The sequence below is a fragment of the Trichechus manatus genome, unplaced genomic scaffold (genome assembly GCF_000243295.1).
Source record: "Trichechus manatus latirostris isolate Lorelei unplaced genomic scaffold, TriManLat1.0 scaffold00045, whole genome shotgun sequence".
In the NCBI taxonomy this organism is placed as follows: Eukaryota; Metazoa; Chordata; class Mammalia; order Sirenia; family Trichechidae; genus Trichechus; species Trichechus manatus.
Genome location: NW_004443981.1, coordinates 9624487 through 9642058, shown reverse-complemented (window position 1 = coordinate 9642058; position 17572 = coordinate 9624487). Strand labels below are relative to the sequence as shown.

The window sequence follows — 17572 nt, the reverse complement described above, 5'->3', positions numbered from 1 at the left end:
GTAGCACTTAGCTCTTCTGTGTCTTTGTTGAGCTTCTTTCTGGATGTTCTGTCCTTCACCGAAAGTGGTGTGTTGAAGTCTTCTACTATTGTGGAGCTGTCTCTCTCTCTTTTCAGTGCTGTTGGAGTTTGTTTTATGTATTTTGGAGCCCTGTCGTTGGGTGCGTAAATATTTATTATGGTTATGTCCTCCTGGTGTATTGACCCTTTTATCATTATATAGTGTCCTTCCTTATCCTTTGTGGTGGATTTTACTTTAAAGTCTGTTTTGTCAGAAATTAATATTGCTCTCCTGCTCTTTTTTGAGTATTGTTTGCTTGATATGTTTTTTTCCATCCTTTGAGTTTTTGTTTGTGTGTTTAAGTCTAAGGTGTGTCTCTTGGAGGCAGCATACAGACGGATCGTGTTTTTTTATCCTATCTGCCACTCTCTCTATTTTCTTTTCATCTTTTTCGTTGTTGATTTTGTGTTTGCTGAGTGTTTATACTTTTCTAGTTTTTTATTTTGACTTGTCGGATTGTTAGTTTCCTTTGTGGTTACCTTAAAATTTCCCGTTTTTCTAAATTTATACCAGTCTTTTATTTCTTTATAGCGCCTTGACTTCCTCTCCATATGAGAAATCTGTCTACATTTTTTAAGTCCCTCTTTTTGATTTTAATGTTGTCATCTTTTACCTATTGACATTTGTTTTTCTATTTTCAGTGTTTTAGCTTTGATTTACTTTTGTGACTTCCCTATCTGGGTTGATATCTGGTTGCTCTGTGGGACACATCTTTGACCCTTCACACCGTTCTTCCTCGTGGGATCCGTTCCTGTGCTGCTGACCTGTTCTGTAATTCATACAAGCCCAGATTCTGCGAGCAGAGAGCCCTACTGTGTATTCTCATGCACACCTCCATGTGCTTTCAGTACTAGGGGCTCATCGGTCAGCTCGTTCCTGATGGTGACAGCAACAGCTGCGTGGGCCCCTACTTCTTCTTCATCATCATCATCATCATCACTTCTTTTGTGCTTACTTTGCCCTTAACATTCACGGTCTCATTAAATCTCCAAAACAGCCCCATAAGGAAGGTGCTGATGCCAGCTATAAAGAGACTCAGGCCCAGCAAGGTGAACTGGTGTGGCCGAAAGGCACGGCCACCATGGTGTCTGAGGCATGTGTCCAGAGGTATCTGGCTGGCCCCGGGACCCCGCGTTTATGTAGCCACCAGAGTTTGCATCCTCTTAGACTCTTACAACAAGCCATTTGGGAAACTCGAGATGGGTTTCCCTGTTGGTTCGCCTTCCTCTCGTGACTGGAGTGGCCGCTTCCCCCGTCCAACTCTCCCGCCCCTGGCTCACAGACCAGGTTCCTGTTGCCACTATCTGTGGAGTGGTATGTATGACCCCCGTGACACCCAGCCCCGCACACTGGCAAAGAGACACTCCCCACTGTGACTTGCATTTGCGCGCATCACACTCCCTGCCTGACAAGCCTTTCCCTCCTCCGCACCACACTCATGATCAAGCCGCTCTCTCCCTCTCTTCACTGAGCGCCTGTGGGCCTTTTTATTTCTTATTTATTTATTTTTAACCACTGTTTTGACGTAGTATTTACCTCCCTACAAAGTAATGAACATGTTGAGTGCAAGGGTCTTGCTTGACTCACCTCCGCAGCCCTACACAGCACGTGGCATGTAGAAGGCCCTCAGTCGATGCCTGTTAATAAATGGTGTCCTCTTTTCACAGATTAGGAACAGGCAGGCAGTGAGTGACAAGCGAGCCCAAGGTCACCAGGCTTGTCACGAGATTTCTGTTTCAGTCCCTGTTCCTTCTGGCTAGGGTCACACAGGCCAACCCTCGGCCACAGCTTCGGACAGCACTGCTGGCTCTCCAGGGTCTTGTGGCAACAGGCTGGGAAACCTTCATTGTTGCTTCTGCTCTGGTCAGCGTCCGGTGACATCTCAGTGGCTGCAGAGAGGGAGCAGAGCCTGGACAGAATGGGTGGGGCTGGCTGTAAACCCCACAGGCCTCCTGGGAGCGGGGAGGGAGATGAAGGAAGGAGGGCACCCACCTCTGAACACTGAGGGGCAAGGTGGGTGGGCGGGCACCGTGTCTTACATGGGGACTTAACTTATGATGCAGTGTACAGCCTTTGGTCTTGCAGTGCTAGACTACAAGCAGAAAGTGTTGCTAATGGGGAAATATAAAAAAGTCTCACGTGTTAGCCAGATACTTAGCACTTGAAAAGATGGAAGTGCAGCAAGAGCTATCCTGGCTGTGGAGCAGAAGAGAAAGTAAACCTCATCTCGTCAGCAGTGTTTCCTAAGCTGCTGAGGTCGACGGAGTGGCTTCCATTCAACATGTTGTGGCCAGTCAGAAGAAGCAGGAGTGTAAATTCCGGATCTCAAGGAATTTACTTGCTTTAAGAGATGGGGAGAAAAGGGAGTGAATTACTTCTTAAGCCACAGAGGCAGAGTTAGGATGAATATCATTCCAAAATCATAATTTTTATAGGCAGTAAATTAGCTCTGACTCTTGGTTTTTGAGCTGGGGACCCCTAAAATTGTGTCATCAGGCACCAGCATGGCTTACAGAAAGAGTGCGGACGTAGAGCTCGGAGACCCAGCTCCAGACCACGGCTGTCCAACAGAACTTCTTGTGATGATGTAAATGTTTTCTCTCTGCGCTGACCCATAGGTAGCCACTAGCCACACGTGGCTTTTGAGCATTTGAAATGTGACTAGTGCAGCTGAGGCACTGAATTTTAAATTTTTTTTAATTTTGATTAGTGTACATTTAAATAGTCACATGTGGCTGCCATGTTGGGCAGCTCAGCTGTAGACCAAGATCTGTTGTGGACTTGTGTGCCCTTCGGTGAGTCAGCTCCCCACTCCGGGCTCAGAGTCCTGCTGTCACTCTGCGGTGCGCGCTCGGCGGCCTGCAGTCGGCCCCTAACAACTCCCAAGGGCAAGAATTCCTGTCTGTCTGGTTCACTGCTGTATCGCGTACTTGGAACAGCGTCTGGTCGCTGTGGGGACTCAACGAAGGGACAACTGATGCATCACAGTGGTCCATGGCCCTGCATGGAGGAGACCAAGCCAGAATCAGTCTATCCCTGGTGGCCTCCTAGTGTCACGCTGAGGGAAGGAGCAGTCTGCCCCAGCAGGGGACTTGCTAGCTCTCAGCCGCATAGAAAGAGCCCTGGGACCTGACACCCATCGCTCCGCCCTCACTGTGCTCTTGACTTGAATCTACCTCGACTTCATTAATGTACTTCTCTGCCCTCACTGTGCTCTTGACTTGAATCTATCTCGACTTCGTTAATGTACTTCTCTGTCCTGAGTTGATTCTAGTGGAAAATCACCTTTCACGTCTTGAATTTCAAGAAATTTAATTATAGGCACACATATATTTTTCAATGCCTTTGAGTAATATGAAAGTGTATTAATAGGCACGGTGTAAGTATGAGGCCTCACTAAGCCCTGTGTATATATACCGGCATCTGTTCTTTTAGAAATAATTGTAAATCGAAGTGAGATGCTCTATACTTAGTGGTATTTCCTTACTATTGGCTTATTTACAAAAGACAGCTGTGGTAGTCATGTTATTTTACTGATTTTGATATATGGGCTTCCTGGAGAACAAAAACCATTTATTGGGGTTTTTATGCGATTATCACACTTTAGGTTTTATGATTCTTTTCGTTTTGCCAGTTTCTCTGAATTTAAAATTGCTCATCTCTTAGCAGCTGGAGCCTTGGCCCCCCTGTGACAGCCAGGACGCGGGGGGCTCAGCCTAAGAGCACGTCGACTTCTCTCGTGTAGCCTGTCATAAAACTGAGCTCTTCTTTCTCAGGGAGAGATGGTCTGGAACCGTCAGGGTGTGCTGAGCGCATCCATGTACAGCGTGTGGAGAAGCCGCCAGGGGCCGCAGTGTCTAAGACGCGGCTCCGGGGCTCCTCCGTGGCCAGCTCGGCAGCCAGCGAGCCCAGGAGCCGGAGCAGCTCGCTCAACTCCACGGATAGCAGCTCCGGGCTCCCACCACCCAGCCCCCAGGCCACCTCCGAGCCCGTGCAGGGCAGCCAGCCCTCCTCGCAGAGATTCAGCGTGATTAGCTCGGAAGACTTCGACCAAGAGCTTGTTGTGAAACCTATCAAAGTGAAGAAGAGGAAGAAGAAGAGGAAACCAGGTACCGTCTCTAGCAAAGCACACACATGCTCAGCTCACTTTGGGGGCCTCTCCCTCCTCTGGGTGCTGAGTGTCTTCCCAGGCCAGAAGCAATGCTTCTCACTGAATGAGTGGGCCCCTTTTTCAGAGGGCAGTGGAGGGTTCCAGAAGTCAGTGCTCCTCCCTCAGAGAGCAGAACGGGGTTTCAGAAGTGAGTACACCCCTCCCTCAGAGCAGAGGAAGGTTCCAGAAGTTAGCATGCCCTCTCCCTCAGAGAGCAGAGGAGGGTTCCAGAAGTGTGCACACCCCTCCTTCAGAGAAGAGGAAGGTTCCAGAAGTGAGTGTGTCCCTCCCTTAGAGCAGAGGAGGGTCCAGAAGTAAGAGCCCCTTCCTCACAGAGCAGAGGAAGGTTTCAGAAGTTTGTCCCTCCCTCAGAGCAGAGGAGGGTTCTAGAAGTGAGCACGCCCCTCAGAGCAGAGGAGGGTTCCAGAAGTGAGCACGCCCCTCAGAGCAGAGGAGGGCCTCGCAAGTGAGTGCACCCCTTCGTTAAAGAAGCTTATCCACATATGCCATTTTTCAAAACAGGAGTTCTGTGAACATGGATGGAAAGTCATGGAAACAGGAAGAAAATTTACATTGCTCTCTAGGTGGAACGTTTTGCTTTTCGTGTTAGATATGCTACCAAATATGGGATTTAACATTGAATGCTTTAACTTTTCACTCCTCGGTACCTATTAAATTCACTGCCGTATTGAAGGAAAATCTCATCAGATTCCTAATTGTTTTAATTCAAAAAAAAAAAAGGCCTGAGATCCAGTTGGCCATCTCACTTTGCTGCTTTGATTTCCTTAGTTCACATTTCTCGTGTGTGGCCTCAGAGCCCATCCAAGTGTGTGACACTTGCTCACAAAACACTGCTGCATTAGGATCATTGTGTTTAAGAAGCTCTGTCTTCACCAGCTAAAAATGCCTCCTGTAGAATTCATGTTTCACTGAGCCAGTGTTTCATGGTTTACCTGGTCTCTTACTGTTCACACAGAGTTGGGCCTTATTTTAAATGTTCTTGTTTTAAATCAGAAAGTGGGAGCAGGAGCGCCTGCCACAGCTCCCTGGAGTCGACTCCGTGCTGCGAGCTTCCCGGTGGGAGCCCCCACTCCCTGACCTCGGACTTGCTCTCCATCACCTCGAGTGTCCTGGGCAGCAGTGTGGACCAGCTGAGCACAGTGTCCCCCGACCCGGAGAGCAGCCTCTGCAGGGAGCTAAACGGTGGCCTGCCGGAGAACAATGACTCCGAGACATTTAGTGTGCTGGAGGTCCCCGAGTCCACTCCTGACTTCCTGGGTGAAGAGAGTGAGGACAGAGCTGAAACCCCACAGTGTGACCCTGCGGGTGATGCGGACCCATTCCGGGGATGGCATGATGTGCCCTTGTTCCTGGGGGGCAACGTGGACCCAGAACTCGGAGAGGAGCAGGGTCCTGCAGAGGACAGGCCCAGCCAAGAGCCGACACCCTTCCAAGAACCGAACAGCTCTGCTAAGTTGCATGAGGCAGAAAATATAGAGCCTGACAGCCCCCCGAGCATGTCTTCTGAAGTCCCCCTCCCGGACCTTCTCACTGAGCCTTCCAGCCTTGGTGTGGAGCAGCTGCCGCCTGGGCCCAGTGCTGACGGGGGCTGTGCCACAGAGCCCAGGGAGGAGCAAAGCTTCCTGATGGGTGTCGGGGGCCCCAGCCTCCTCGGCCCACATCCCTGGCATGATGTTCCCAGAGATGACACAAGTCAGGCAGAAGTGGCCGATTCCAAATGTGACTGGGGGAGCAGGGGGGGAGAGTTGAATCTTCCAGTCTCTGCCTTGGCAGGCAGTGCCCGTGGGCCTCAGCTCGAGCAGCCATCACGGGACCAGGTATCCGCCTCCAGCGATGAGGAGGACATCTATGCCCACGGGCTTCCCTCGTCATCTTCTGAGGCCAGCGTGACGGAGCTTGGAGGCAGCCGCTCACTCCCAGACCTGGGCCGGCAAGGCACAGATGCCACCGGGCTGCTGAAGGCTGACCAGGTACGTTGGCCCAGATGCGGGAGGTATGCCGTGGGCCTTTCTTTTGAGCAAGGCTGGTTCTTTTCCTCCTGTTGAAGGAAATCCTGTTCTTAGTGCAAAACCTGTAGGCAGGTGTACTCGAAGTCTAGCCTTAGGAGGATTTTCATAGGGCCCGGCGGCTGAGCTCTCTGCAGACACCACGCTAAGCGCTTCACAGGTTAACTCATTGTCCTCTAAAAACAAACAATCAGAGGTCCTGTTAGCGCCTCATTTCATGGCGGAGGAAGCAGGCTCAGGAGAGTCATGGTTGCAGAGGTCCCACAGCCAGCAACGGCAGGGCTGCCCCGGACCCTCCTCCCAGCCTTACGCTGTCCTGCATCGCAGGGGAAGTGTGCCGCTTACTTGCTTTGAGATAAAAAGCCAGAAGGGTGGCCTTCCCATCTGTCATCCTGTGGTCATCCATCCGGCCTGTAGTGCCTCCCTCATGCCAGGCTCTGCGCTTGCCATGGGGTCACCACGGTGACAGTCCAGCTGCGTGGGCCCGCCTCCGGGAGGACGTGGATGCGTGCTCAGATGGTCACGGTTGAGTGGGACTCAGGTGATGGTGATGAGTGGGCATGGGCCTGGGGGTACAGGGGGCATCTCCCCAACAGTGGGGCGCTTGCTGGGAAGACAGGGCTGGGGGCCAGGGCTGGGGTTCTAGGCCAGAGATTTAGGTGAGAGGGATCCTGGCCTTTGGAGGGGCCCACATCAGAGTCATCTCCCTTCCCCGCTCAGGTTGCAGGAAAGCCAGGATATTTTTGTGAGTGTTTTTTAAGGGAGTAGAAAAAGCTCATCATGGAGAACAGGGCCAGGTCGAGAAGGGCTGGGCACCGATGCCTTTGAAGCAGTCAGCCTCCATATGTGGATATTTGTGCAAATCCATTGAGTTCCTCTTCAGTTTTAGAAAATGATTTAAGTATAAGACTTTATTTAGCTTCAGGTATTGAAAGACTCCCAGCTGCAAAATTGGAGCAGGCAGGGTGTCCTGGCCAAGCTTCCACCAGCCTTCCCACAGGACGTGCCATGTGTCTGACGGTGGGAATGGTGCTTGAAATACGGTGAAAAACAGTGCCAGTGCTGCTCCCTGCTGCAGCTACAAGGATTACACTCACAGAACGTCGGTGTGCTGCACACGGCTAAGAACACACTTCTTCGTGTAAAGGGGGTGCTCCCCTAGACAAAAACCAGGTCCTTTTCAGTGGATTGTAGACGTTAGGAAGTTTTCTGTAATATGACAGAGTGTCACCCAGGGATGTTACGGGGTCCTCAGCAGGATGACAGCTCGCTTTACAGGATGCTTCCCATAGAGGGGAGCCCAGAGATCGTAGGGTAGGCTCTGCCTGGCTTCTCAGCGATCCTCAGCTCCGCCATCCTCATCATGCACACTGCCATCTCTGCACGCTGGTCTCGCTGAACTGGGGTAGCCCCAGCCTCTGCCGCAGACCTCATCTGCTGTGTCCTTGTCATTGTCAGTTTGCAGAGAGCTGGATGGGCTACTCCGGCCCTGGCTATGGCATCCTCAGCCTGGCGGTCTCCGAGAAGTACCTTTGGTGCCTGGACTACAAAGGCGGGCTGTTCTGTAGCGCGCTGCCGGGTGCCGGCCTGCGGTGGCAGAAGTTTGAAGACGCTGTCCAGCAGGTGGCAGTCTCGCCTTCAGGTTGGTGTGCCGACAGCTCTCTGTTCAGCTCCTAGCTCCCCAGCTCTCCAAGGCAGCAGGCTCGCTCAGGGCTCCCTCCACCTCTAGCACCCACTTAGCCTCCACAGGCCAGGGAACGATGTTTATGGCCTCGTCTGACATAGTTAACAAATAGTGTGAGCAGATGTTCAGGTGGATATGTGTATTTTTTATTAATTGCAGTGGTGACATGTGAATATATTTTTGTAAACGACAGATAGTTTGAATTTTGTGGGTTTTTTTTTTTTTTTTTTTAGGGATATTAACATACCAGCTCCTTATAAAAATAAAACGTGTTTCTTTTTCTCAGTGTTAGCTTAAAGCGATTCAGTTAACGAAGACTGGCCTGTAGTATGTTGGGTGTGTTCATGTGATCTGGTTTCCTCTTCAGAAAGTATTTTTTAATGAGTTCTGTGCTTTGGGTGAATAATCTACTCCCTGACTGCAGAAAGGAAGCCCATTCATTCTTTATGCCGTCATTGGGTCAGTTCTGGTGAATTGGAGGGGAGGTTTCCTTAATGACACCCTATGAGGTTGATGGCTCAGTCTTCTCTTACTGCTGGCCACTTCTTTTCCTATTCTGAGGGGCGAGGCAGCGGGAGAGGAGGTAGGCCAGAGGTCTGTATGTGTTTAGACGCTGCAGTAATCTGCTCCATCGGTTAGGTCATGGAGTGGACAGCTGACTGAAGGTCTGCAGCGTTTCATCGAGGCCTCGACTTGACTCATCCTCTGTAACTTCCCTGCACCTCCAGATGAGTCTCCCTTCCTCCTAGATCAGGGTTGCTCTGCTTGCTTTCTCTCACCGCTTGTTTGGGGAATAGTTTCGGTAGAGACTGCCTGAGATAACAGCCCCCACTGTGAGCTGGCTGGCATGGCGTCACTGTGGGTGTTAATCCTTTTACTCTTCCTGTCTTACCCTTAGGCTCTTCTCTAGCCTTTTAGAAACTTGGGCTCTTTCTGACGATGGTAATTACTTTGTGTTTCCAAACCACCAAGTCCCTCCTTGCTCCCAGAGCAGCTCCATCTCCACTGTTGGATGATCTCAGCTGAGCCCCTCTCGGGACCCCTCAGAGCCCGTGCGCTGGCGGCAGGGTGGCTGTAGGCTCTGGCACTGGGCTTGCCCCTCCGGTTTTCTTTCAGCTCCTCAGCCAACCGAGCTGCCCTTGTGACGCCCTGACAATGCCCTTTCCACAGTCCAGGCACCAGGAGGGTCGAGGATGTCTCTGGGTGCTTGTCTCCCAGACTGAGGCTGTCAGCGGTGCTGCTCTTCCGGGTAGCAATGCCTGGTGCACCCAGCTCTGTGGGCTGCGTGGCCTGGTCTCACCGCTGATCTTTACAGTCACCATGTAAGGGAGAGTGCATCCCTGTTTTATAGATGAGAAAATGAGGCTTGGAGACGTTAAGTAGCATGATGTCTAAAGCCTCACAGCTGGTGGGCTCTTCCCACCTCAGAGTCAAGAGCCAGGGTGTGTTCTAGGAATCTCTCTCCACAGTGCCTAGAGTGAAGTTTTGCATACAGATAATTCTCAGTACTCTGTGAATAATAATAGAATTATTTTCTTGTTGCAGGAGCCCTTCTCTGGAAGATTGAACAGAAGTCCAACCGCGCTTTTGCTTGCGGAAAAGTCACTATCAAGGGGAAGCGGCACTGGTATGAAGCTCTGCCCCAGACAGTATTTGTGGCGTTGAGCGATGACACGGCCTGGATTGTCAGGACAAATGGAGATCTGTACCTGCAGACAGGTGAGTGTGGGCAGGGCTTACCTGCAGGCAGGTGGGTGGAGGCAGTCCTAGTATAATTGCTTCTTGCTGCACCCTGCTTTGTTAGTGACATGCTTAGTACAGTCTCAGCAATTTAGATCGTGAAAATCAATTTAAAACACTTTTGGAAAATGTATTTGCCACTTGGAATTTGTTAACAGTTTCCTTATTGACACAAATTCAACCCAGGACAAATTGGGGGCAAGAATTAATAAGATGGTTTAGCGAGGTGCAGAAACAACGTCGTCTTCTCCCTGTGGCTAACCTGTTGCGGATCACTAATCCTGCAGTACAACATCTTAAGGAAAGAATACAGAGAAATAAAAGTTGGAAACCAGTTATCCTGTAGTACAAAATCTAAAGGAAAGAATACAGAGAAATAACGTTAGAACCAATTATCTTGCACTACGAAATCTTAAAGAAAGAATACAGAGAAATAACATTAGAACCAGTTCTCCCCCTTTAAGTGTGATTGGCTTTTTCAGCCAGGTCAAAGCCCAGCTTCTGTGTACTGTTACATGTGGGTCAGAAAACAACAAGAAATAATTTGCTCTAAATAGCAGTTCAGCTTGTCCTGGGAAACTACCCTGAGGGGAGCCTTTAGCTGCTGGAAGAGGCACAGTGGGACTTGTTTATTAAAAATAAACTGTAATGAGAATCCGTGTTTATGTGCTGTCAGCAGAGTGGGAAGTGGTTTTCCCAAGGCAATGTGACCTATCGGGGCGGGGAGGGATCAGGGGCCAGAAGTCCTGTTTGGCTGTCAAGAGGCTGGATCAGATTTAGGTAAAGATCATTTTTCTGACCATTTAATAGTGCTGATTCCAAGGGAGTGTTTTGACTGCTGTTATAAATGGTCTGTTATAATTCATTGGGGAGAAAATATGAGTAATAAGACCTAAATGCAGGCGGAGGCTGCAGAGCGGACTTTTGGTGCTGGCTGTCTCCCCTTAGAGTGGCCTCGGAGTGCAGGTACCAGTACCTGACTGAGAGAGGCTGGAGGAGGAGGGGAAAGCCGTGGGCAGGGCGCCAGCTTGTGAATGGAGTGAACCCTGGGCCCCTCTGGGCCTCGGATTCCATCCAGGAAATCAAAGGCTTACACTGAAGGAGCAGCAGCTCCCATTTTTCAGGCTTGCATTTTAGCAGTGGAACTTTCCTCCCTGCACACACCAGGTAAAAGCTGAGGGAAGGGAGCCGCTCTGTGGAGGGTGGATGGAGGCCTCAGAACCCCCGTACTCCAGCAGCAGCAGAGGCCCCAAGGAGCCCAGCTGTCCAGAGCAGGAGGCCACTTGCGCAGCCTGGCCAGCAGCTCTGAAGGCTGCCCTCAGCCCTGGGCCCTCTTGGCTCTGCGTGGGCTGCTCTCCTGCTCTCGGCTCTTCACAGTTTCCTTTCAGAACTTCCTAAGCTACTTCGCGACAGCAGAGAATTCTGAATTGTCATTCTCTCACTTTTCAAAGAGTGCCTGAAAATGCTTCAGGTAGATGTAACATTTAAGCATAATTTAACCATTTTATGTTGACCAACCTTGAAATGCACTTATTACAAAAGAAGATAGCAAAATACTAGGAAAGAGAAATAAGCAAACAACAATAAGAATGAGATGTGAGGTCCTGACTGTTGTCCTGTTTGTCTTTGGGGTCTTCCTGTCCGTCTCCCCGGCAGGCCTCAGCGTGGACCGCCCGTGTGCCAGAGCTGTGAAGGTCGACTGCCCATACCCACTGTCCCAGATCACAGCCCGCAACAGCGTGGTATGGGCGCTGACTGAGCAGCGGGCCCTGCTGTACCGCGAGGGCGTGAGCAGCTTCTGCCCCGAGGGCGAGCAGTGGAAGTGTGACATCGTCAGGTATGGAGTGGCAGAGTCTCCGTTCACTTCCTGTTGGCTGCAGCCTGGCTTGCAGTGAGGCGTTGGTACTAGCCTTTCCTGGGAAAGCTGGTCCCTGGAGGTTTCTGTGGCAGTGGTGTTCTGAGTCATTAGAGCGGCCAGATCCAGAGACACTCGTGTTCCCTCCTTGGCCCAGGTGGCCTGGACGGGGCCGGAGCTCAGTTAGAAACTGCTGCCGCACAAGCAGGGTTAGGGTGGCCCCACGTCTCCTGATTGCCTCTCCATCCAGAGCCGCCCCTTGTTGGGTATTTTCTGCTCAGAATCCAGGATGGTTTAGGGCCAGGTATCTTTCTTTACTTTCATCCAGTCAATTAAAATTAACTGATTTGTTGGGTCACTTTTAACATTCAAGATTTTAGTTATAGAATTATCAAATCAGTTATATTAGTAGTCCTTAGAAAAACTAGGATATTCTTGATTTGAGTTTAGCAACCAAGGAAGCCTTTAGTGAGTACCTCTTGTGTGCCAGGAGTCCTTGAGTGGTGCAGACAGTGAAGGCGCTAGGCTGCTAACCAAAAGGTTGGAGGTTGAATCCACCCAGCGGTGCCTGGGAAGAAAGTCCTGGCAATCTGCTTTCGAAAAATCAGTCACTGAAAACCCCGCGGAGCACAGATCCACTGTAATGCACATGGGGTCACCATGAGTCAGAGCTGACTTGATGGCAGCTGGTTTTTGGGTTTTATTGTGTGCCAGGACTCTGCTGGAGGCACAGAGGTGACTGAGACCCAGCCCTGCCTTCACAGAGCTCCCAGTCCAGTGGGGAGACACCTACGTCATCGACGCCAGTTAGCATAACCAAAAACTCATTGCCATCGAGTCGATTCCAACTCATAGTGACCCTATAGGACAGCGTAGAACCACCCCATATGTCAGTTAGTATGGACGGTCCTAAACACGGGGAGGCGGGGGGCACATGGTGCTGAGGGCTGCTGACTGCTTGCAGGCGTTGGGAAGGCAGCATGCAGAGTGGCCTGTGGACGAGGATGCCCCCAGATGGGCAGGGTGTTCCCAGCCGAGAAGACAGCATCTGCCAAGGACAGCTGCAGAAGGGCCTGGCACATTCAGGCATTTTCGGTGGTTCGCTTGGTGAAGGAGGCGTAGAGAGATGGAGGTGCTCAGGCCTCAAGCTGCTTACCTGCCAGCTCGTTTTTTCTTAGGTCATTTTCTTAAAGAGCATTCCCTACCGTTCTGGGCCTTTGTGTAAGCCTTTCAGAAGCTACTGTGCCTTGGAACAATTTATGTTGCTCAATAATTTAACTCAAAACTCAAACCTCCTTCCTCAAAGATGAGGATAAGCTCCTTAAGGGCGGGGTGTGCTGCCCGACTTCCACACCATACCCACCCTGGATGGTGGGTGCTGACTCACACGCTCTCTTTCTCATTTCCAGTGAGAGGCAAGCGTTGGAGCCTGTCTGCATTGCCCTTGGGGACCAGCAGACACTCTGGGCCCTGGACACCCGCGGAAACCTGTGGTTCAGAACCGGCGTGGTTTCCAAGAAGCCGCAAGGAGACGACGACCATTGGTGGCAAGTAGGCATTCTGCCGGCACCGCGTGCCCGTGGCCTCACTCGTCGGGCGCACACCCCCTTCCCGGCCCCCGCTCTGCGGAGGTTAGAGTGGTCAGGTTAAATGGTAATACTCACTCTTCTGTCTGATGGGCTCAACTTGGCTGTACGTGAGAGACACCAAGGGCTTTTCATCACCGCCCTCTTTACTTACATAAAGCTGGCTTTGTTTTTTGGTGTTGTTTAGAAGTTTATCATTATATGCTAAGTAAACCCAGTAACATCCAGCTGAAGACCTAGGTAATGATGACATTTAATTCTAAACAAACGTGCTAAAAAAAGAACTAGACAATAGGTTTGAAAATTCCAACCTACAATTAAAATTCATCTCTCTCTGCTTGTTCAAAAGCCCTCTAAGTAAATGGTGTTTCAACAAAGCAGGAATTTTCCCACGTGCTTCAGAAAGGGAAACTGAGAAAGAGGAGGGTGCGAACAGGTTAACCTTCTGTGACTTGGTCCCGGCGGGCTGGCTAACCTGTGTCCTGAAGGAGCGGGGTGTGCTCTTCTCTGCTTCGCTTAGTGCTGACTGTGCCCCCCCCCGTCTCCCGCAGCGGTGGGTGCCGGCTGTGCTGGCGGGTCGCACTTCTGGAACGTGCAGTGAGCCTTAAACACTCGCCTCCATTGGCTCAGGTTGTATCGTCACTTCAGACTTGCCCTGAGGAGGCAGGTCTTCCACTCGGTACTCTTGGGTCTTTCAGATGAGAGCTCAGGAAATACAGTGTCTGCTCTTTGTTGAATGTGTATAGTCTACATATGTCTCTAACTTAATGTACTAGATAATGCTTGAAAAAGTTGTACAAACGACTTATAATACCTTCTGTTTTTAGAAGCATATGTACGTATGTGTGTGTATACATATATTTTTACTAAATTCTATTTTTAAGTAGGATAAAGAAAACAAAATGTCATTTTATCATAATATTCAGAATATTCCCTTTAGAGAAATTTAATTGAAAAGAACATCTTTAGAAGCAGAGTTATTTTAATTACCAGAAGACTGATTCCTTTATCGTGCTATGTTGCCATTTCTGTCCATCTTTCTTTTTTTTTTTTAATTTGTGTCCTGCTTACCTGCAAATCTTAGACGTTAGGAACTAATCTGTTAAAGATTTTCTCTGTGGCCTTGGCAGGGTTCCCTGCCACCCCCACCCCCCTGCCCCCAGGCTGAGCAGGAGGGATGAGCTGGGTGCTGTACAGGTGCTCAATGCTGAGGGTGTGGATACAGGCTCTCGGAAGGCAGCATAGTAAGCACAGAGCCCCCCAAGCTGCCACACAGAGCAAGGCCAGCACACACTGAGACCCCAGAACCCAGCTGGTCCCTAGAGGCAGCAGCAGCCCAGCACTCTGGATGGTCTGTGGGGACCACCCAGCCAGCCACCACATGGTTGTAGGGACCAGGGCCTTTGTGCTGCTGACATCCTCTATGGTCGGACCCCATGGGGCCGAGTTAGACAAACCAGGGAAAGCCGTGGGGAGTCAGAACTTCTGGCACCAGCATTGCCCAGCCGGGCAGAGGCTCCTCAGGTGCCCGGGACAAGGCTCGTTTGTGCTGCTGGCCTGCCCTAGTCAGCAGTCATCCTGGTTTAGATCAGAAATCATTGGATCACCCTACTTATAAGACCTTTTTCAACCCAGATTATGATTCTTAGTGTTCTATACTGTCGTCCACTGGACATACCTAAATTTAAAACCAGAATTATCCTTCCTTTCTCACTCTGATTAAAATGAAAGGTATTGTAAGAGGCAGTGGTATTTAATCACAAACTTAATGCAGTTTTGCCGTGACATCTGTGTAACAGAAAAACGTATGAAATGAAGAGTGAACATTTCCTTCCATCCCTTTAAATCAGACCCTTAGCAGTCATGACAGTTGGCAGTGTGGTGGCGTTCTGGTAGACTTGTTTTGACCCTTACACAAACGTGTGTGAATGCACGCACGTGAGTGTCTGGGTGTCTAGTCATCTGTGACTGAACCTTCAGAAGTGTGGATGAGGCGGTCGGCTCACGAGAGCCACGTATGCCAGCACTGAGAGCTGGTTTCTGCTCGTCCCCCTCTCCAGGTGAGCATCACAGACTACGTGGTGTTTGACCAGGGCAGCCTGTTCCAGACAATAATCCACGCCACGCACTCGGTGGCCACCGCGGCACAAGCGCCCGTCGAGAAGGTGGCGGACAAGCTGCGCATGGCGTTCTGGTCTCAGCAGCTCCAGTGCCAGCCCAGCCTCCTGGGTGTCAACACCGGTGGTGTCTGGCTCTCCTCGGGCAGGAACGAGCTCCACGTCGCCAAGGGCAGCCTTATAGGTGGGCGGGCTGCGCTCTTCTCCACTCTGGCTTCGTGGGCAGCCTCACCGGAGCCCAGGCGTTTACAGAGGAGCTTTCCAAGCTCAGCTGCCATGTTTAATTGAGTGCCAGTGGTAGGAATGTTTGTAATCCCGGCATGGTTTATGCTTGATGAGCAGTTTTCCTCCCTTTTTTCTTTTTTTTAAGAGGAGACATTTCAGCTTGTATTTGTCTTTTTTTAATTTATTGTGGTAAATATACAGGTAACAAAACATTTGCCATTTTAACATTCTTCACATGTGCCATTCAGTGACATCAGTCACATCCATGTTGTTCAACCATTTTTGTATTTTTAACCTTCACTCCTAAGTCTTGGAATCTCAGTGTCTGGATGGTATGTGATCTGTTACCCCTGGGAGCCCATTATGGTATAAGAAGAGCAAATGACCACATTGTTAGGTTAATAGTTTCACGTTTCACAGAGAAATTCCACCCAAACCTAAAACCTTTGAGACAAGATTCTTATTTCCTAGAGAGAAAATGGAACTGAGCCCTGGTGGTGCTGTAGTTAAAGCGCTCGACTGCTAACCGAAAGATTGCCAGTTTGAATCCACCAGCCGCTCCACAGGAGAAAGATGTAGCAGTCTGCTTCTGTAGAGATCAAAGCCTTGGAATCACTATGGGGCATTTCTACTCTGTGCTATAGGGTCACTAGGAGTCAGAATCGATTCGACGGCAACAGGCTTTTTGGTTTTGGTTGAAAATGGAGGGCTCTGGCCAGATCTGTGACAAGGTGTGAATTCACAAGGGCAGGGGTGCGTTTCTGTGAGCGTCTCCTCTACTTTCCTCCCCTCTGACCTCCCCCCACCCCGGACGGGCAAGATGATGGCTCTGCATGTGGCACCCACCGAGAAATGGAAGTGGGCTGTTGATCCCTCACCTTTATCTCCTAGTTCAAGGACACTCTAGAATTCACTGTATGATGGTGCAAACAGTTTACACTTGGCTGCTAACCGAGAGGTTGGTGGTTCGAACCCATCCAGCAGCACCGCAGAGGAAAGGCCCGGCAATCTGCTTCCATAAAAATTCCAACCAACAAAACCCTGTGGAGCAGTTCTACTCTAGTGCATGGCATTGCTATGAGTGAGAATCTACTCAATGGCAACAGATTGAGTTTTTTTAGAATTCACTCTAAGAGGTTTTACAGGCCAGCTGTCATCTAGAACTGCAGCTCTGAAGTGGATTTTTTCTTTCTTTCTTTAACACATTCCTCCTATTTATTCTTTCCAGGCACTTACTGGAATAATGTTGTTCCCCGTGGGACAGCTTCTGCAACAAAATGGGCCTTTGTACTGGCCTCCGCAGCTCCCTCAAAGGAAGGTCGGTCTGTCTTAGCTTGGTTGAGAAATACGGGGCGTGGGCTGGCCATCAGGAAAGTTAACACTGTGGTCCGACCGTGGCCTCAGTGGCAATGGAGGTTGCAGCTGCCTGGCCCCCCGAGACAGAAGATGTGGTGTCATGGGCAAGCAGTCTCTGTTAGCTGAGCGCCTGGCTGAGCCATGGGCCCCAGCAGCTGCACAGGCCTGGCCAACAGAGCCACCGGGAAGGGGTCAAGTGCGGTGAGGCTGCCTGAGTCTGAAGGGGCACAGTGTGGCTGACAGAGCTGCAGCTGCCAGCAGCACACAGGGCCGTGGCACGGCTGCCCGTGGGGAGCGTGCTTCCTTGGCACCTTCCTGTTGCCCCCCGCCCCCCGGATTCTTCTGTCACCTCCTAGCACCCTTTCCTCCTGGATCACAGCCTCTGGCCAGCTGGAGCCCCACATCTGTGCCCCATGAAGACAGACTTTCCCCTGCAGGGGATGTCTCCTCCTGACCTGCTACTTGGTCAGGGTGCACAGCCCCTCACAGAGCTGGGAGGAGCTGGTGCCTTCCTCCAGGACTGCGCCAGGCTCGGGTCTGGGCAGCCCAAGCCGTTCGTCCTGCTGGGATGCAGGGCTTAGTACAGTGAGTGCTTATTCTCCAGCTCATTCTGACCATAGTGCTTCCTCTGACTTCACATTTCAACCCCGTGGACACTCCTCCTGGAGATGAAGTGAGGTAGAAGTACCGTGTTTGGGGCCAAGGCCAGAGGCCTGCCTGCAGGCCGAGGGGCCCTGTGTGTTGCGGGCAGGTGACATGGGCAGCACCTCTA

At 50.7% G+C, this 17572-nt stretch overlaps 1 protein-coding gene across 1 annotated transcript in view; it reads left to right on the top strand.

Annotated features, from left to right (window-relative positions):
- TECPR2 (tectonin beta-propeller repeat containing 2) overlaps positions 1-17572 on the top strand; it is a 111841-nt gene that overhangs the window by 57370 nt on the left and 36899 nt on the right. Inside the window, exons 8-15 of the mRNA XM_004376710.2 lie at positions 3837-4169; positions 5225-6201; positions 7696-7879; positions 9467-9640; positions 11318-11498; positions 12926-13067; positions 15163-15403; positions 16673-16762. Of these exons, the coding sequence (XP_004376767.1) occupies positions 3837-4169; positions 5225-6201; positions 7696-7879; positions 9467-9640; positions 11318-11498; positions 12926-13067; positions 15163-15403; positions 16673-16762 (2322 nt within the window). The remainder of the gene's footprint in view (positions 1-3836; positions 4170-5224; positions 6202-7695; positions 7880-9466; positions 9641-11317; positions 11499-12925; positions 13068-15162; positions 15404-16672; positions 16763-17572) is intronic.